The sequence below is a fragment of the Elaeis guineensis genome, chromosome 14 (assembly GCF_000442705.2).
Source record: "Elaeis guineensis isolate ETL-2024a chromosome 14, EG11, whole genome shotgun sequence".
NCBI classification, from domain to species: Eukaryota; Viridiplantae; Streptophyta; class Magnoliopsida; order Arecales; family Arecaceae; genus Elaeis; species Elaeis guineensis.
In genome coordinates, this window is record NC_026006.2 from 61,517,293 (window position 1) to 61,539,315 (window position 22,023).

Sequence of the window (22,023 nt, forward strand, 5' to 3'; positions counted from 1 at the left end):
TTATTATTATTATTATTATTATTATGAAATGAGGAGGAAGTAAAGTATTTTTTTTCAATTTATTAAATCAAGAAGAAACATATTCAGAGAGAGAAGGAAAGAAAGGAAAGAATGAACAAAGAAGCCTCCTCAAGGAGCAGGTAACGCAAGCAATGATCGGCCACCACAGAGGATAAGCATTACCAAATCTTGCCATGTCCTTCTTTGGTTCTCCCGGACGCAGATGCTCCCAAATTCGAAAGGTGTGGAAAGGTTCTCGAGGAACCGAGAAAATCGCGTGCGGCTGTCGAAGAAAGATTCTTTCGTTTCTCTCAAGCCGTATGCGCCGAAAACGAAGGCCATCGATAATTGGTTCCAAGATCTTCTCAGAAAATGCTGAAATTTCTTCTCTCTCTAAGTGGTCCATGGTGCATGCAAGTTGGTTGGCCATCTTCTGATGTTGAGACAAGTTTTGAAGATAGCCCAAATGCTTGTGGTAGCCTATAAGTTCTCAAAACCACAAAGCCCATAGTTTATACCTTATAGCATAAGTAACATCTCCTGGTTTTACACAATAGCCTTGACAAATCTAAGAATATAATCCTTCAGAAAATCCCCTGATAATTCTCATATATATCTTGATTGTAGTTTTGAAATCAAAGAGTGGATTCAGTAATTTCAGTAGTTTATATGATCGGTAAGTTATTCCTAGTTGGATAAATAAGTTAGGAGGACCGGAATAAAGTACTTACGATGTATCATTTTTCTAAAATACCAATTCTTCTCTCATGATTTGTTTTTCTATGTTCTCAAATGATTATTTGACTGAAAAGAGATGGAATAAGTGGGTTAAATAACTTTTATAATTCCTCTCTATTTAATTTGCTTCCAAATGAACATTCTACTTTGTCCATCTGGTAAAATTCCAGGATCTGGATTCCACCTTCACCACATTCATGATAAATTCTACTACTACATCAATACTAGTAGTGCTGAGAAAGAAACCAAGTCAAAAGAAGCAAACATGGTCAAACAATCTCGTATCCAATACAGTGATCTACTGGTTGTACTTCACAGCCGCCTTCAAGTCCATGACTTCCCCCACAAAGACCCTACTAAATATCCACAACACCCTCCTCATAGACACCTCTATATAACGTCTCCCCTACTGCTCTCCTTCCCTTTTATCTCTACCATACTATCTTCTCTCTTCTCATCATCCGTTCTCTCACTCTTTTCACCCTTTTAGTATACATCTGTAGACACAAAAACATTAGAACAAGATATTAACAATGGTGGTGGCTTCTTTTAGCCCCGTGCATGGTGATCGCTTCAGGTCACTCGCCATCCCGGTCATCGACCTCTCCTGCGATCGAGCCCTCGCATCGGAGCTCATCGTGAGGGCTTGCGAGGAGTTTGGTTTCTTTAAAGTGATCAGCCATGGAGTGCCCGTCGACATCGTCTCACGGATGGAGGCCGCTGCATTAGAATTCTTCTCACTGCCGGTTGTCGAGAAGCAACGAGCTGGTCCTCCAAATCCTATTGGATATGGAAGCAAGACCATTGGACTGAATGGAGACTCCGGGGAGGTGGAGTACCTCCTCCTCCACACCAACCCCTCCTCCGTCTCCCAACAAGCTGGTGTGATATCAAGGAAGAATCCAACTGAGTTCAGGTATCACATGAACTAATCAATCTATCTCTTTGATGATTGTATTGCGAGTGGTTCCATTCTACCTCCCCATGAAAAAGGAAAGGAAAAAAAAGAAAAAAAACAAGAAGAAAAGTAAAAAAGTATCACATTCTTCTGACATTTGGGATTATAAAGAAGGATGATGTTTTAGTTGAGTCTATTAATTTGCTGGTGATTAATGAACCTCATGATGGTGGAGGGTTACGATATAAACATGTGATGAGTAACGATAGGGAGGGTCTTGGAGACCTCAACCAATCATTAGTTTGGTAAATCCTTACGAAAGAAACAGCATAATTTTCTTTTCTTTGTTTTTTAAAAAATTTAAGGATAAACGAGTTGAAGTACAATTCTAATGCTGTCAATTATATGTGACCAGTCCAAACAACTTGAAAGGAGCAGATCCCGCATCTTATGTCGTTTTGGGTGACGCAATGTTTTTCTCAAAACATGGTAACGAATTTGAAAAATGAAACCCGTCATTTCTCACTCCTCAATTTCTTGTAAATAAACAATAAATAGTCTTCTGAAGAAGAGGACCTGTCATCCACTTAATGGATACATACCTCAGTAAAATGATTCTATTTCATACGCGTTATCATGGCTCTGAGTCATTCCCAGAGATTATTCTTCTTTAATTGGTTCAGCAATCACATGAACTGAAACTATGAAAATGACTATTTTTATTGGAACCAACTAATCTTAATCTGTGATATTCACTAGATCACCTACATGATTTTATATACTTGCAATTAGTTCAAGAATGCCTTACCTCTAGTATATGGATGTGGGTGTTTCAATTAATCTAATGTTTTTGGAGTAGAGTACAAAATGAGAGTGCTTCCTAAATCATTGTTGGCCATGGATTTGGGATGCACTGCTCAGTATTTGAACTCACCTCCCTTGAGGAGAAGAGAGGAGGGACCAGGAGGGAACCTCCCAATTCGAAGGACTCGATTTAATTAGTTCGAGTATGCTTTACCTCACATATATGGAGGTAGGTCTTTCAATTAATCACTCAATGTTCCGGGAGTAGAAAACAAGATGAGAGCACTCCCCAAATAGTTGTTACCCACTATGAACTCAAGCTCCATAAGGGAGTAATTAAGTTAGCACAGATGGCTGGATCACCCACTAGATGAGCTTATCAGTAGATATTGGGTTAAATCCAACTTAAACCCCAATTGCCCCCATTGCGCTCAGAAACCCATAAGGATGGCTAGCAAGTCTTATCACTTCAAACAAATGACACCAAAAGGTGGTGTTAGAATCCCCACAAGCCCCACTAGGGGCATAGTACCCCTGAACGCATGATGCCATATCTTGCCATGCTATCTGGAAAAAGCAAAGCCCTGGCAGAAAACATACAGCACAGGCTCTTTTGTGGCATAAATGCCAGGAAAAGGCTTAGAAAAGTGGCTCATGCTAAATGTCTTTTCTTCCAATGACTACCAGTTACTGACAGATCCAATCATCTCTTCTTGCCTTCAACCTTTTAACCTACAACTTTTGTTGCTTTTATCTACAGCTGTGTGGTGAATGAGTACATGGAGACTGTGCAAGAGGTGGCATGTAAGATACTGGAGCTACTGGCAGAAGGGCTGGGGCTCAGAGACAGTGGGGTGTTCAGCAGGTTGATAAGAGACACAGAGAATGACTCATTGCTAAGGCTGAATCACTACCCTCCATGGCATAACAAGGAGGACATGAGGAGTGATAGGATCGGATTCGGCGAGCACTCAGACCCTCAGATCATCACCCTCCTTCGATCCAACGATGTGGAAGGACTCCAGATACTGTCTCCCTCATCCTTGGATGGTGCAGTTTGGGTCCCAGTACCACCGGATCCGAATGCGTTCCATATCATGGTCGGCGATCTGCTTCAGGTTGGTTTCTTAAGATTAGCCTCTGTAGGGTAAGGCTGTCTCTGGAAAATGGGACTGGTGTCACTGTAAAAGTTTTAACACCTCGAGTTCTTTCTTCTAAAGAATTTGGTATGGACAGTGCTATCTTCTGAAGCCTGAATGCGTGCAAAGAGCTTGTGTGACACCATACTTCTAGGATGCATTAAAAGGTAAAAGCTTATTAAAGATGCAGAGATTGCTAATAAATTCATATGTGTGTCTAGAAGATAGCATTGTCCACTTGGAAGAACAAAGCCCTTGATTTGTAGACCTCAGAACAGAAAATCGTAATCCAGATACATTTGGTCTTAAAATCTGGGGTCGCATTAGTTAATTTCTAAAAAGGTTTTACTCTATTAACGTATTATTCAACATCTATTTCTTTGTTAACAACTCTACCACCTTGTGTCAACTCAACCCCCTGGTGGAGAGCTGAAAGACACGTTAGAATTTAGTGGACACATTGAGTCAACTCAACAATTTGCTTGACATAATTTAACTCAAATGAATCAGCCAAGTTTAGTCACATAAGAACATATTAATTTTCAGAGTTATTCTAAAGACTTTTTTTTTGAAGTTCATCTTTCTTCCGGTATTCTTTAAGCTTCATCTTTTGTATTGATCCAGCTTTCTCTTTTGTATAATATGTTATTGAAGGTTATGACAAATGGGAGACTAGCTAGTGTGAGACACAGGGCCATTGTTGACTCCTACAGCCCAAGGCTCTCAATGGGTTACTTTGGTGCACCTCCCCTCCATGAATGGATTTCCCCTCTCCCAGAGATGACCACACCCCAAATGCCTCGCTGCTACAAATCCTTTACTTGGGCTGAGTACAAGAAAGCCATGTATTCACTCAGGCTTGGACACAATCGCCTTGATCTCTTCCGTGCAGATGAAATGGAAGAACATCCTGGGCTAGTAAAATAATAGTAGAGGTTTCTACGATAACATTTTGTATGAACCAATGTTCTAACAAGGAGGGGGTCTGTTTTTTTGAAGTACTCCCCCAGATTTTTTTTTTTTCATGTTTGTCTAGATCATCAGGGTTATTACAAAGAGGGAAGAGCATGCTTTGACAAGAATATCTAACAAGATTAACAGTGTTGTATGTTTTCTAGATTGGGTAAGCTTTTTTTCCTCCATATTTTGCAACAAGCACAATAACCTGGTTTTCCTAGTGACATTTCAGTTGGCATAATTGTCAGTGTTCAACTACAGTTCAATAACAATAGGTTAACTACTTTTATACACAAACTTACATACATATATGCATGCATACATGAATCATCATGGTGTGGGTCAAATTCCAAAAGTTAGGGGGAATTCTAGTTTAGTCCCAAGATTGCATGCTCTCCCTTTTCCACATAATCAATTCGTCCAATATTTTAAAGATAATATTATAAAGAAGTAGTGTAACCAGGAATATGGTGCAGCAAGCAGCTGTAACAGCTGAGCAGAAGAATGTCTAAATGTACAAGATGGACATGCTATAACTCTGGTAAGAGAGTTAATAAATGAGCCAACTATTGAGGAATTATATTGTAGTTCAATGAAACATGAAAAAGAAAGATAATGAAAATACAGCAGGTAACGTGCACCGAATGTGCTGCCAAAAACTAGATGTGACCTCAAATATGATTTTAACAAATTGCCTAGGGTTTCATAAACATAAGCCTGATCGGTCTTGTAATTTATAAGCTGAAACAGCACAAATGAAATATCTTAAAAAAACCGAGAAGGAGTGTTATATGGATGGAATTATATTCAGGCATCTGGAAAGCATATGCTAACCAAAACAAACATGCTTACATAGTGGATTAACTACCATGGACCTGTTAAAAGAAAAACCTACTATGACCAACCAATTTTTCAACACTCAAACAAAATTCTTGTATGCAACCCAGAGCATTTCCACATGATGTAACAAAAGTTGTCTTGCAAGAATAACCCACTACCTCATATAATAAAACTTGTGAAGCACTCCTGAAATGTATTTACAGGGGAAAGAGGATGCACCTGTGTGTCTTTCATGCAAAAAGGCTTCCATCCCCCAGTTTTTGTGAGCTCTGGTGAAGAGAAAATGGTGGTACCACTGCGGCATTTGAGGGGTTTGATGAGCTCAATCAATGTTCTGCTCAGCAACATGCAACAAAGAGGCAATTTGGAGCACCAAAATGGCTACAACAGAGAGCTACTACATCGACGGCAGCCACAGCAACAGTAACACCAACGATTGGAAATGGGAGATAACCGAATGCTTCATTTAGCCTTAGTGTTCTCATGCATGAATCAGCAAACATATACTTCCCGATGCATAAAAAACAGATTGATCCATCAAAGCAATACCAGTTGGTCAATGTGAACTCGGACAGCTCAAACCCAACTGGACATATATTAGTTTCATTCAATGTGTTAAGCACCATAGAACCAAAGAAACCAAGAGATTACTTATAATGCTTGTAAACCACTAAAACGATTGTATTGGCAACAATTAGTAATACGCACATCTATTTTACAAATTCTTAATTGAACTCAAATGTTAGCAGTGACGTGAATTAGTAGATCTTGTTACAACATACAGAAATTGCTTGCTGCAGCACCACCATCCACCAGATTCTATTAGTCCTTGATGGAAGCTCAATAAAAATATAAATATACATACACTGAGAATCAAGATGAAAGGATAAACCTGACCTCAATCTATACCACAAAGGCTGTATTTCTTGTTTTCGGTTTCAAACTAATTGCTCTACGTTGATGTTTTCTTCTATACAGCATGGATGCATCCCGAAAATTTAGCAGATGGGCATGGTTAAACAAGAATCTGCGATCTGGCTGCAAGACGGGAGCACTTGGTCCGAGAACTCTTGTTTAGACCACAAATACAGCCTTCAAGAAGCTCAAGATCTTCCTCGCATGTCAATATCGTTGCTATCTCTGGATATGCCAAAAGCAGTTTAGAGACGAGGAATCCAGCTATGGTCCATGTCTGATAGAGGCGTGACTGCTTTCCAATAAATCTTCCAGCTCGTGTATCATAATATTCTGGCCACTTGTCATTTGAAAGCCGCTTCTCAGCCACTGCAACAGCTCTTTGGGCTAGATCTGGCCTGCCCATCTTAATGCAAGCTAACGTGAACTGACATATAAAACAAGAGAAAACAAATGAGAATTATGGTTGCAAAGCTAAAATGCTAAAAAGAAAAGAGATGATAAAAAATAACTTTACCTGCCATAATAGTGTAGGCCAAGATCCACCATTATGATATGACCAAGGACTGCAAAAGTATCATACTATTTGTTAGGAAAAAGAGTTCAGGCCAATTATTCTAAGAATTGATACTTCGAAAACCTGCATCATTAGCAGGGAAAAGTCCTGCTACTGGTTCTATAGACACTGAATGCCCGTTTAAGACTACTCGAGATTAATAACATGAAAAATAAAGAAGAAGGATGCCTCATGGAAACATCTTAGAGGCAATCATCACATATAGGAACACTGAAGGTTAAAAGCATGTAAAAGAAACACTTACGTGTTCTTGGGATCACCGCCAGTGATTATACGCCATTCCTCATATTCTAAAGCAGGATAGCATATTTTGAAAGGCATATTTGCCACGAGATCATCCCATTTATCTTCTATAAGATTGAGAATACCCTCAGCTTGTCTTGGAGTAGTTAGAGAAGAGACTATGGCCCAAAAATTGCCAAGAGAGAAGAACCTAAAGTCCATGTGAGCTGGCTGTAGATTTCCAATAAGGTAGCCTCCTTTCTCAGGAATCCAGTCCGCTAGCCAATAAGGAATTTGCTCTGGATATATATTGAACTTGTTAACAGCATTTTGGGAATATTCTTCAGTTTTGTAGCGATAGATCTCATTGATCTTCTTCATATCTACCCAATAGTACTCTCTTATGTGGAAAGAGAGAGCACTAAGCCTGTTATTAATAGCACGGACCAGGTTCTTAGAAGTATCATTGATGGTGATCATTTCACGAGAGCACCGCAGAGCAGAGTAGAATAAAGCCTGCGGAAGGGAATTTTAAGCAGATGATAATAAAGCTTATTCCTAACAATGAAAGACATTTTCCAGAGAATGCTAAGTTAAAAGATGCATTCCGGGTAACATAAATTGGAGCTAGGGCAAGGTGATATTCCCATGTAAGTTCTCCTAAAAAAGGAAAAAAAGGGCTTTTCATATACACAAGTGTAAATATGGCTTATTGCATATTTATCATTCAAAAGTCACTATTTGCATATATATCCCTGAAATCATCCTGTTTTTGCAAGGATACTCCTTCCACTAGATTTTTGGTTAGTGGTGTTAATAACTAACTATTTCAAGTGCAACATGAAAGATTACCCCTTTGTATTAATACTCCTGAAAAGATTAAATATTTAATTCGCACTGTACAGGTCTATATTGCATAAAATTTTCAAGGATATTAATGCAAAGGATATAGAATCATTTTGTTAATTAATTATTAATGTCCTCAACCAAAAAATCTAATAGAAGGGATATCCTTGCACAAACAGGATGTTTAAAGGGCATACATGCAAATAGTCATTTGTGAAGGATAGATATGCAAAAAGCTATATTTGCATATATTAATGGGAAACAACAAGAGTCTATCTATGAATGAATCAAGCGAATTGCTAATAAAACTATCTCCATAAATCTTTTTAAAAAAAATCCTAAACGGCAATATTCAACCAGATATACTCCTGACAAAAAATGGAAGTCAACCAGCAATAATCAATGCAAGGGCAATAAGGCCTCACAATATTGAATTCTACAATTATTCTCACGATCATGATGTTAGGTTAGAGGATCAAACCCAGTGTTTTAAATGCAGTCTTTATAGCTGCATATATGGATGCTTTCCCTTGACCAAACTACATTTGCCTATATGTGGTTATCATATGGGTTTATACTGCATTGGACCAAAAAGTTGGTCCTCTTCGTATTATGCGGCCACATATGCAACCCATTAAACATTATGTGACTGCTTATACGGCCCAATTAACATTTCTAGCCCCATGTGCAGCCTATTCTTATGTGAGCCCATATGGATGAAGCAGATCTGCGCTGATGGTTAGGTTTGAGGTAGGCCTGATATAAGTATTAATAACATCAATATAATTAATTATGCTATAACTATTACTATTAGGCATAAAGTACTAAGTACTAATAACTAATTATTAGTTGTTATTGTTATTAATATCGCAAATGTTTATCAAGAAAAGATCACTCACTATTTTCATTGTTTCTTATATTATTTAATTTGAATTATCTGTTTCTAAATAGTTAATTGCATACTGCATATGCACTATGCGGTCCCTCAATTGCCCGCATACTGCAACTAGCCTCTTAACAATTATGGCATTCGCTTTTATAGAACTATCATACATGTGCAAGCCTACTTTTCTATATTTATTTCTTCTAGTACATTAAGAAGGATGGTTCTGCATCTCATACAGATTCTCTCGTGGTTAAGGGTCCATATTAATAATCTCATAGTCAAAGACGCCTGACAGACTCATCAATTGTTATGGTAAAACATTGTATTACAAAGATTTTCTTCAAAATAAGTCCAATCACTAGGGTGTGAAATAAGGTAACTCTGCCTCAATCTTAATCAAACTTTTAAAGTTAAATCTTCTATCATGATATAAGAAGCTATTTGATTGTGCCAAAACTAATACTAATGGCCCTTATGTCCTTTCCTTGTCGCATTTACTTAGCTTCAGCCACTACGTCAGCATCTAGACAATAACAAGGCACACTGTTGTGTGGTACTTGCACATGTCACGCATGTTGCACCATGTCACTGAAATTTCCTACTGCAGCACTGTTCAGATGTAAGAAATCCCTAGATCTGATGTGTCTAGGTAATTACTGCTTGTATCAGATTTAACAGTCATCCATGCCAGTTGACTAATGTATGTTCACACTTCATTTTCTAAGAACCTCAAACCATATGTTGCAGTGGTATATAACTTCCTGTCAGGCTTCTAAGGCAAAACAACTTATTTCAGGATTCTTCAGCATTGCTGTACAACTTATTACTGCCCTTTATCATCACTTGCCCTTTACAAATCAAACTCTTTTTCAAAGAAATAACTTCTTTTACTCTTAAGCCTACAAGACCTGATACAAATTCATGGTATGCATTTATTTTAAATGGTGTATCAGTGTTAGCAAACCAAAGAAAATAACAGAATCATAAGCAACCAAAAAGAAAAATGTGCATAACGAAAATGACAGTAGTTTAAGAGTGTCAAAGCTTATGCAAGTATCAAGTGAAAAAGAGTGTGCTAATCTTCAAATATAACAAGTGCAGCATGCTCATTCAATCATATGGATTCGTCAAAAAACTGACGCTTCAAATCCATATTGAGATGAATGAAAAACAGGAAATTTTTATCTCTTATATTTATTTTCTTTGTTAAGGAGGTTCCATATCACTGGGCATTGCCATCAGCAGTTGTTACTTAAGCTGGTTGGCACCCTTTCTTAAGAGGCCCTTTAGGGAGGTCCAAGGTCCAAACTTGCTGGCGGCACATTACCACCATATTGCTGGAAAAAAAAAAAACAGAGAGAGAAAAAGAGAGAAGAAAAAAATTCACTGGGCATTGCCACCAGGTGCTGTCACCTACAAGACAAGCCGAGAGAGAGAGAGAGAGAGAGAGAGGGATACAAAAGAGAGCATACACATGCAACTACATGACAAGCAGAACTAGAACACCTATGCTAGGTAACTTCTATTTTGTTTTGTCCATTTATAATAAGAACTAATACAATGTTATAAGCTCAATCAGTGCACGATAATAATACATATGAAGATTTCTGTATAGTCATGGAAGTTTTTGTATCAGGCATGATTTCTGTTTTACAAATTGACATATAAAGCTTACAACCCTGCTGCACTAGCACACCTGTATTAGGTAACTTTTATTTTGTTTTGTCCATTTATAATCAGAACTAATACAATGTTATAAGCTTGATCAGTGCACGACAATAAGAGAATTTTGCATAAAATATGGTGACATTTCTTATATGTAAATTGCATGGAAAAAAAATCATGTAATCGTAGATCTCAGGGATGCATCGTAAGAACCATCTTGGCAGGATAATTTGTAGATGTTTATATCAGACACAGATGAGAGAATCAAAAAAAAAAAAAAAAAAAATAAAGGATAGGTAATCCGGGATATTGTGCGTAGGTTTGGAATATCTTAAGGGCAAAGATTAGGTACGTTATATGGTTGTGAAATCAGTTAGATAAATGTCAACAAAATTGCCCCATAAACCTGACATAATGATACCATATGCTGGAACTATGCACATCTTTCAGTGTATCATGTGACTTGTACAACAACAACCAGCATGCTAGGTCTAAATAATCAAGTAATAAGAAAAGTTTATGGCACATAAAGGATAGTCATGGTGCAAATGTGAGTTACAAAATGTTGGTTCAGTGAGAAAATGTGTAAAATAATACTTTAGGGAGAATCCATCAAAGCTCAACTTACTTGGATCTCAAGAGGGTGTCCATGAATGCCCATCCGACGGTCTATCATACATGAGCCATCAGTGACTAGAAGAGAAGGAAACATGTCAAAGCCATCTGACAAACATAAATTGAGGATCAATTTAATGCCTGTTTGTACATCCACTCTCTCTTGTAATGTGTAATCTCCTGTGATCTTTCCATAAGCTCTCAGCAAAATAATCCACCACAGTCCTGCAAAAATTAAAGGTAAGAATTCAAAGCCTTTTAGAAGGCATCATGTCATGTAACTGCATATCATTATATTGCTGCACAAAACTGTAGAGAGCTTCATCTTAAGCTCACCAGAATCAACTGGCGCTACACGCCCAATTGCTGACTCTCCAAAGTCAGGGTCCAAAACCTCCTCAAAGGCTTCATTGCTTCCATCCAAAGGAACAGTTCTAACCTTAAAACTAGCAGGCATCAGACCCTGTCCGGGACTGTAGCAATCCACAGTCTTCTCCCAGCTCTGATACTCACATAGAATACAAGAACATTAACATGAGAGATTGTTGATTCATGATGATTATGAATTCAAAGGGGCCTATTGATCAAAAGGCTCTAGAAACATATAGGATGCAGGTGCAGGCTTTTAGTCTAGAGTTATTGATATAGGTTCAAAGTTCAGCATGATAATTCTGAATCCTGGATGTGGCTCTTAAAGAATGTATTTGGTTATCAATTCTATAAATGCTCTGAGGAAATAATATGCCTAGGAACCAGTCCAATTAAAACTTCATTTAATAGGTAATTAATCTGTGTATCCTTAAGCATGAGGTGCTTAAATGAGGTCAAAGTTGCTGACCATAGCATCACGTTAGCAATACATGCTAGCAACTCTTTTTACTTCGGTGCAGCAGCAAGACAGAGAAATTTCTAGAAGAACCAAGTTTACTGCACTCGATTACAGCTTCCAACCGGAACAAGTAATGCAACATTAACAGAATTAAAACGTCTATATCTATGGAAATATGATGATCAAGTGCTAATAGAAGAGGCATGATGTAGCGAAAATGGGAAACACTTTGTCAGTACCATCATCACTGATCCCATGGTTATATTGTTGCAAAGCATCGCCATTACCAGCCAATGAACGAGAAACCATAACAAACATTAACTTCTAATTTAGCCATATATTTGAAAAATAAATAAATAAAGACAGATATGGTGGAAAGAGGCGACTTTGACGATAATTTTTCAGCAGAAAATATGACCAAACTACAATAATTTCCCACCATTAGAACAAGAAAGAACTGGGACAAAGAGCGAATAGAAAAAGGCACGATTTTTACCTGCAGCTGCACGATGTGGAGGAGAAAATTCCGGACAACATCGCTCTCCCCCTTGATTAGAAACGCTATTGCTGAGGGAACGAAGTCTCTGATGAATACCTGGTCGTAATTGAGCTGGCTCAACGTCGTCGGGTCATTGGCGGCCACAGTCCCCACCGGGCTCCCACAGTAGCTCGCCACCGCCTTGTTCAAAAACCTCCACGCCTCCTTTTCCACCTCCGACACCTCCCTGTCCTTCCCCACCTCCAAATTCCTACCCGATTCCTCCAAATTCCCAACTCCACCATCAACAGATCCCTCCGTTTCCACCGTCGCAGCCTGTTCCCGTTCCCCTTCCTCTTTCCCCGCCTCCCTTAGGGCTTCCGCTTCGACGCTCTCGAGCTCGAGGGGCTTCACGGCCATGCCCTGGATGTAAATCCTATCAAAGGCCTTATCGCCGCCACCGGGGAACGGCTCCGAGGAGGTGGAGAAGCGGCGGAGGTCCGAGACGGCGGCGGGGATTCCCAGAATGCCCCTGTGGCTCGGGGAAGCGTAGGGGCGGGGCCGGGCGGGTTCGGGGTCGGCGGGGCGGGGGAGGCGGTGGAGGGAGTGGTGGTCGGTGGCGGAGGGCAGGCGGCGGGGGCAGTTCGGCAAGAATCCGACGGTTCTCGTGCAACCGATCAACAGCCGGCGGCAGGGTTTGAGGGTGGTGGAGATCGCCATGGAGGAGGAGAATAAGAGGGAAGGATTCAAGAAGAAGAAACGAGATCCAAGACTGGATTTTTATAGGGAGTACGGTCGCGTCGCCGGGGTATAAATGGGAACAAATCTAAGAAAGATTTTGAAGCGGAAGAAATGGAGAAAAATCCAACGGCTCGTCTGATGTGGATTTGAAACAGGGTAATGCGTGTGGTCTGAGTATAGTTTGTGTCGCTACTTTCCTAACTCGTTTTAACAGAATGAAAGGTAAAGTTGCAATTGATAAATGTTTGGGAGACTCATTAATCCCATAATATTGGATCTAAATATTTGGAATAAGATTTGATGGTCATAGTTATGGCTGCCAGAGTGCAGCATCTTTGATTCACAGGATTGTCCGAAAATACAAAGACACAGGATGAGAAAATAAAGATTATTAGATGCATTTCACCAAGGGTTTAAAAGAAATTCGGCATTATGTGGTAGAAGATAGTTTAGAGTCATGAACCTTTCAGGAATTTTAGATGTGGGAGACAAGATTTTTGCATTTTAAGTACTAGAATAAATTAATTCATGCTATTGCAATAGTTTTAGTCCAAGCAACATATAGTTCCATTTTATCATTCTTGATTATGTATAAGGTCATGATATACGCTATTTTAAATTTGATGAATCAATTTATTCAAGTGTATTTCTTGCCAGGTTTCTCGTGCAATAAGGTGTCATCTATGCTCAAGAATTTTCTCTAATCAAGTTATCATTTATAATTAGTTTTTAGGAAGATAAAGGTGACAGCTTCGTTACAAACATGTGGTATTTGATGCTAAGATCAATTATGACGTGGGTGATATGAAGAGATCAGTGCATTTTGATGGCACCCAATGAATCTATATGACAATATGACAGTGATTTCAAATCATCCTTACTCTTAAAATTATATCTCAACATAGTAATATTAAACTGACCTTAAGAAAATATTTTCAAGATCACCTCATGCCAATGATATTGACTGAGATTTGGGAATAAGCTTTTTACCCCAATAGAAAAAAATATTTTTAAAAATATTGATCTATTGAGAAAAAAATTCTTCTAGGCTGGGAAGGGTTTGATAATTCTATAAAAAAGTTCTTTTAGTTGATAAGATTTGATAATCCTTTGGAGTTATTTTGATGGGTTTTAATTAATTTTTGATTTTGTTAAATTAATCTAGAATAATAGATTTTAATAGTTTGATTTATATTCATATATATTTTTTAATATTTTATTTAATAATTACAAAATATATAAAATATATCGGAGATACTTTTGATGTTATATAGTCGGTAATCTTAGATTTTTATGATATATCAAATAAGTTAATAGCAGATATTCAACGATCTTTGATCACTGAAATACAATGCATCAAATACGATAATCTTAGATTATTGAGGGATCATATTATCCCAAGATTAAAATTCATTAGTGATTTAAAATCACCATATTGATCTAACTCATATCGCCAAACATCACCGTAGTCTTTATTTCCATCATATGGTATACATGAATTGCACTTATTTAAATCTCTCACCAATGCCAGGAAGGGATAATTTTAAAAAAAAGGAATAGTGAGCCTGTGCATATGAAAGGTTTTTCAAATTGACTAATAATAGCCTAGCAACATAATATTTCGTTATTCCATGGATACCATTTTAATATTCATGATTTATACTCATATATTTAGATAATGTGGTAAGAGAACTTTAGTCTCTCTCTCTCTCTCTCTCTCTCTCTCTCTCTCTCTCTCTATATATATATATATATATATATATATCTTTAGTATTATTCATTATCAAAGCCAGTTTTAGCTTTATGATTTTCCCAATTCTAGTGGGAGTTCTAAGATAGAGTGGGTATAGGATAGCAAGTGGAAATTAGTCCCTCCTAAATATTAAAAAAATAAATTAGTTTTATAAATTTTTTGATGATTTTTATAAAAGGCATTACATCATTGCCAATTATTAAGTTAAACAAAAAAAAAAAATCTATGATTGATCCCGTCCCAAATCTCAATGAAAAAGGGCACCCACAACAGCTATCACTAATGATGTGGCATTGCTGATACGGCAGACCATTTCATGGCTCGTCTTTTTTTTTTTTTTTTTTGAAAGACAAAAAAAAGTTATAGCCGCATGACTTGGGCTCATTGTAGCCAATCGTTACTCCCACCATCGGATTTTTGCCACGCCGTGCATAGGATCCAAAAGGCCAGGTGGGTCAAAATCAAAGACGAGCCTCGAGTCATGTGTTCAAAAAACCGACCCAAAATGGATCAAACAGATAGAGAGCACACAGAGCACACCGGAACCGGTGGCGTCCAACGAGATCCTGGACTAACTCATTTGCTCAATCCATGAGTACTCTCTATCTATAAACAGAAAAAGAGTGCTCATGATACGCTCTCTCCAAGTTTGAATTGAAAATAAAATAAATAATAAAAATAAATGATAATTTAATATCCACATTTTAATCCTGAGCAGATATATTTGTAGATAAGATAATTTGTTCAACTGACGATTGCTTGTTGTAGGGGTAGCAAACATTAAGGTCAAATATTTTAACCTGAGTTTTAAATAACTAGTTATTCAGAGCTCCATTTGAACCGAGAACGTATCCATCATACTAAAGCATGAACTTGGATAAGGATCTAATTAGTGTTCCTTTTAGAAAAAAAAAAATTTAATTCATATCGAAAAACAAGTCATGAAATGTGAAGTTTGAATTAGATGGATCATTTTAGGTGGGTAATATATCAAGCTTTGTAAATTAGATAAGATTATGGATCAAATGGATTAAATTGGGTCATGAATGTTCACCCACGAATGAGCATGGTTCCAAGAGTCTTGACCCGATATCGGGTTAACCGAATATGGGCCAAGGTCCATTTGTTGTTAGCCTCGCTCTGACTCAACCTGAACCTGGCCCAACTTACCCATTGCCACAGCTGATTTGTTGGCTACAAGGTGAGGTGGGTTTTATTATCCTCTAGACAAACATTTGGCGCCTGTGGTGGGCTTAGCGAAGCGTGTGACCATTTTGGAGCTCCATTGGACTTTAGTAAAGTGTGACCTGGCCAGGTGGGTCTACATATGTTGTGTTTGGACTGGGCCCATACTATCATCTATGGTACTCCTAGGCTCCTGGCTGGGTCCAGTTTGTTTTTCTGGCAAAATGGTCGGGTGCCGTTTTGTTGCACATTATTACTTCTCAAGATCATAGGTGCGCCGAGGATCCAAAATTTTATGGCAAAAATAGTCATGATATCGACAAAACTAAAGTAACAAAAAAAAAAAAAAAAAACAACAACAACAACAATGACAATAACACAAAACACAACAATGGCCTAAAACTTCTAATAGTTATTTTACGGGCTGCTCTCATATCAGAATAGTGTGACCATTCGCAGATATCCCAAAAAAAAAAAAATCTTCCAATAGTTTTGTTTGTTTTTTTTTACTTTGGGATTTTATTTTAGTGATTTTAGTTAGTTTGTTTATTTTATGGCTTGTATGTTTTTTTTTTTTTTGGTTTTATTTTATTTTAATTTTTTTTTCCCCTAACTCGTAGGACGGACTTAGTGTGAGCTATTGTCGCCCATTAATCAACTGAAATCTTTATTTCTTGGGCTGGGCCAGTGCGAAGCTGAACTGTAGCCCTCAAAAGTCATGACGAATGCAACCCATGCATTGTTTGGTAAACCGGCCCATTTTAAACCCTTCTTACATAAGGTTTTTAAAATAATAGTTGTGGAAAAGGAAAAATATGTACTCCATCTGATCATTATCTCACGTTGATGTGCAGCCCACCACCCTAATTGACTGTAATTCTATTGTGCCACATTGTCCGTGAACGAAGGTATTCCATCCACCAGCACCTAATTATAGGGCCGAGCAAATAACCAAAATCAGAATAAATCTCCTTAATCCGATCCAATAAACATCGATTTCGATCGATTGAAAGACATAAATCGGATGGAATCGAATTGGAGTTTGAAAAAATTCAGTTATTTATGGTCGGATTTGATCCTTACACTTTTAACCCATATGAAATCGAACCCAACTGATGTAGTATTTTACAAATTCATTTTTATTTTGGGACGGTGTTGTTTAGACTTTAATACTTCATTCTAAAAAAATACTGCATCATCCATTTAGATTCATGAGAATATTAATGTTGAATTGTTGATGGAAATACATCAATTTGAAATAATTCTAAAGTGAAAGCTTTCAGATGTAGTTACTTTTAGATGAGTAATTTTTTTTTTTTCTGTTTTGTTTTGTATAGATTTAAAAATAAGTTCAAAATTTATAACTTATAAGATTTAGACATTTTTTTTATATTAAATTAATTAAAAAATAAATAAACTTAAGTGGATCAATATTGAACTTAAAATCAATATTGGATTAACATTGAAGTCCAAACAGATACAGCCCATCCGAATCTGCTGCAAACTGTTCATTTCAGTTTCAAACGGTTTATGCACAATAAACGATCGGTAGCGGGTTGAATTTTCTTCAATTCAATTGAATTCAATCAGATAAAATTTTTTTCTGAATCCGACTGAGCCCAACCCATGTTCAATCCTATCTAATTGTATCACTTGTACGTTGGTGAGCACGTGTGACCTAATTAAGCCCAGTTTGTCACTTTTAATGAATGTTTATGATCTCAACAACGAAGAAGGCCAAGCCAGCAAATGACCTAATGATCATTAGGGCTTCGGAGACCATCTTAAGTCGAACACAAAAAATTTAATGATGTGTTAGCCATTGTTGAATAAAGAGCCACCAACGATGGCCTCAGGGAGAGGTTTTCCTTGTTTGCATCGCCATTGGTGTGTGCGATCTGAACACATACTTTCAGCATGTTAGATGCAATTTCTCCAGCTGGTTCGAACAATTAGGTGTCGATCATTCAAGTTATAAAGATCATGGGCATCTGATGTTCACTCCTGAGAACATAAATAATTACCATGATACCAATCAGATGTGAGTGATTCATCGCAATCTGTTGCAATTAAAGCAACACTTAAGAAATATTTTAGGCCTGGCATGGCTATCACGTAACATGTACGGGTTCTTGTAGCCAAAGCCATTGGTGGACTCTGCTTACTCCAAACTGCAAGCAAGACTACACATGCAACATTTACGTAATTGCTTCCACTTGCTCCATCATCCACAGAAAGTCCGAAGAATTTGGAAACAATCAACACTTGCTTGCGTAAAAATACTTAAAATCTTCATTGCCATGAACAAGAACGAGGACAATTAAGAAGCAGAAGAATATGACTTTTCCAATCAAGATAATCTATGGAGCAGGAGTAGAAGAAGATCCATTTCCATGACCGAATATGATATCGAAAGTTGCCAATCCCTGCTTTTATTACTCTAAAGACTCACGTACCCAACTCCATATATAATATCAGACAATCACATTTAGTGCTAGCATCATTTTTATAATGATTTTTTCAACCGTTGTGTCTAAATTTATTTTTCTTGTCGTGGAACAATCTGGCAGCCACATTACAAATGAATCTTACGTGTCTTTCTCCAGACATCCAGCTTTGTCCTTATCATAAAAATTAAATGCATAACAAAGAGAGTACTGCATCCATAAGGAAGCATCTGAGTCTCAAGCTACCTCAATGGTCTAATCAATACCTTCCTTGATATCTAGAACTCACATCTCAGACGCTCCACGAAAGCCATCCTTCCCATGTTAGGCCCTCATTGGGATAAGGATATATCCAGGGCCACAAACTAACTCGTGGCTCCAGGTGGTTGCTACATAGCAGGGAAAAGAATGATCTTTTTAGTGGATTCTTTGGAATCCTAGTCATTGGTGGAGGAAAAAAAGGAGGCGGCTTCAACATATATCCACGCTAACAGTAGTACTCTGAACCCTAGCATTTCCTACAATTGTTGCGGGCTGGCAATGCTTTCTAGCTACAATCGGAAATACCTTGATGGATAGGGGATACCTCAATATGCCATTTGAGGCACCCCTGGGGTTTGAGATGTGGATAGGGTGATGAGATGCAGCCCTGAGGCCGAATCGACTCCTGTGTTTTAATCTTGGATATAACAACCTTTCACGCAAGAATATAGGAAACAAAAGTTAATACAAAGAAAAATGGTACAATGAATGTCGCATTGGTATCTATTGTCAGAAAGAGATGTTGTGTTCATAGAAGATATCGCTTTTAATAGTAATTAAATGTGAAAGATCATAAATAATTTGGATAAGGTTTGTTGGTTCTTATTATAATCATGCATATGCAAGACAATGCAAAGGTACAGCTCATCTTATTGCATATGATTTCTGGTTAGCTAAACATGATAATACTTTGTATGTGCATCGAGGAAATCTAGCTACCTTGTGGATCACTAGAGGGTAATTGTATTTTAGGTGCTTCAATATTTTGAGAAATGGAAGAAAGCTATTTACTCTAATACAAGTGATGCTATGTGGTAATGTCATTTGCCCCAAATGATTCGTTAAATGATTAATTAGGATGTAGTTTACTAAAAAGGTGATGTGAAACCTTTGGAGAAAAGCTGTATTAAGTGCTTAGGCATTCCTTAACTACAAGTAAAGTGCATTAGTGCACGAATCTTGTTCCATGATGTGAATGGCATTTTATTGATGGAAGAACATCTCAATAAACTATAGCAGCACGTCTAAAGTCTTCATGAAATAAGTACAAGATACGTAACCAACAACTACTTAGTTTGCTTGACTGTAGCTTCCTCTTCTGATAAGAGATCTCATATTTAAATTGTTAATGACAATAAATAGTTATTATATTTTCAAATAAATAAAAAATGAGATGTGAAATCTTGAATGATTGGAGCTGCGTCTATATGCTCGGTTTCTCTCACATTTGAGGATGAGAATTAGGCCGCATAACATCAATATGCTTTGTGAGGGATTGATTCCGTCATGCAAAAGTTTGAAACGTGAATTCAATGATGTAGAGAAGTGATCATGTTTTCTTTGTTTTTGGAAGAGGAGCAATGGTGTACGATTCAAGCGTGGAATGCGGCAGTTTTGGCATTCCATGCGTTGGTCTGGGCCATTTAGTTTTGTTCCCACGAGAAATTTCAAGTAGGCAAGTTGCCATTAAGTACAACGGAGAGTAGATATATAACTTAAAAAGAGTTGCAAGAGAAATTTATGTAGTTATAGAGACATGAGAAATGTCTAAAACAGGGGCGGGCTTAGGATTTTTATGCAGGACTCCACTGCCCCACCAAAATAATAATAATAATAATTCTCATGGTTCATTTTTATGATTTTTAAATATTTGATTGATTCAGAAGGATGTGATCCCAATGAATTATTTGGACAGGAACTTTTCTCAATTATGTGCATAAAAATGGTATGTCTAATTGGATGAGAGATAATTATCAAAATGTACTATAAGTGATTCTTTTTTTTTTCTTTTATCAAATTTCCTAAAGATACTATTGCCATTGAGGATTGGTTTAACTTAGATCGATGAGTTAGACGGCGAGCTGGAAAGGTGAATGAGATGGTAAAAAGATCCGAGTAGCTGGCTGAAAATCTCGAAGTGGTTGATGGTAGCTAGTCTTTTGCTCCAATATACAGATCGATCATGAAACATAATAAGTAATGCGTTCCACTCAGAATCTCTTCATGTTTCACTCAGATCCTCCACTATTCTCCTCAGATGATCTGACTTAAACATCGAAAGAAGCTCATCGAAAAATCGACCCCCAATAAATGGACTTCCTTTGTTTCTGATGTCTTAAGACTGATTTAGATGTTGGAGCGAAGGTCCAATCATCATCAATCATTTTAAGATATTCAGCTTACTGTCTGAGTTTCTTGACCATCTCACCCATCTGTCCAGCTCATGGGCTTGAATCAAATCCATTTGGCAACAGATGGGAAAGTCAAAGGAATGATCAAACTATAATTTTTTCCCAATCACATTTTTTTATACTAGAAATAACATCTCACGCCACTTGTACTGACAAGAGTTGAGTCTTTTATATTATCTATATTAGATCCCGGAATTTAGCTTGCCATGCATGACTCTGCATGAAAAAATGCTACAATGGTCCAGGTCAAAAATTAGCCTAACAATACTAGGAATCCCTCACATCAAAAAATCAAAAACAATAGTTGGCACCCTATATGTTAGTGCTCCATCCCCTACTAAACACCAGTACAAATAGTCCAAAACCTCCCACGATTACCCTCGAATGCACTCATGCAATTCATGCATCTACAATTTTTGCACCCACCAAGGATAAAAAAAAGTGATTCAATGCCTCATGATGTTAGACAAGGATGGCATGGAAAGGCATCAAATCCATTGAAATAAATAGCACAAATGAAGGTGAAGCTAGAAATTAGCAAGGTCGAAGTCATGCAGCAGTTTTTGATATAATCCGATGCTACGTCCTCTTGATCAAAAGAGAAATCAGTGAAGTGAAGCAACCATCTTATATCTATCAATGTAACTTAAAAAAGGGGGGAAAAAAAATCTAATCGGATTGAGATGGCAGCCACTAATCAACAACAACACATCCAATCCAGCCCTGGTTTTGTTTGTCACAACCCATTGTTCCAAATAAACAAGCATGAGGCGAGTCAAAGAAAGTACTACCAGTTGGACGACTAAGATCGCCGAATGCGTGTGGAATCCAAAAGTTGGAGATATGGAGGTGGTGGCTACCACCAAACGCGCACGAGGGGTTATCCGGTTCCGGTTGACCGGAAGCCCGGGGGCGGGGGGAGAGAAGAAGACGACGAAGACCGAGATTTCAGAAGACTCTGGACGCTGGCACGTGGCGGAAAGCCGAGCCCTCCGGACCGTCCGGATCGTGCTCGCCAGCTCATGCTGCGACAAG

At 37.8% G+C, this 22,023-nt stretch overlaps 2 protein-coding genes across 2 annotated transcripts; one reads left to right on the forward strand and one right to left on the reverse strand.

Annotated features, from left to right (window-relative positions):
- Positions 1-1,130: 1,130 nt before the first annotated feature.
- On the forward strand, positions 1,131-4,698 carry LOC105057308 (gibberellin 2-beta-dioxygenase 2). Its single transcript, XM_010939891.4, has 3 exons — positions 1,131-1,654; positions 3,201-3,558; positions 4,234-4,698. The coding sequence occupies exons 1-3, from the start codon at positions 1,272-1,274 to the stop codon at positions 4,504-4,506; spliced, it is 1,014 nt and encodes a 337-aa protein (XP_010938193.1). The 5' UTR covers positions 1,131-1,271; the 3' UTR covers positions 4,507-4,698.
- Positions 4,699-6,087: 1,389 nt separating this feature from the next.
- On the reverse strand, positions 6,088-13,252 carry LOC105057309 (neutral/alkaline invertase 1, mitochondrial). Its single transcript, XM_010939893.4, has 6 exons — positions 12,428-13,252; positions 11,439-11,604; positions 11,116-11,327; positions 7,113-7,606; positions 6,809-6,857; positions 6,088-6,718 (listed from the first exon to the last, which is right to left on the reverse strand). Exons 1-6 carry the CDS (start codon positions 13,127-13,129, stop codon positions 6,392-6,394), a joined length of 1,950 nt encoding a protein of 649 aa, XP_010938195.1. The 5' UTR covers positions 13,130-13,252; the 3' UTR covers positions 6,088-6,391.
- Between the last annotated feature and the right edge of the window lie 8,771 nt (positions 13,253-22,023).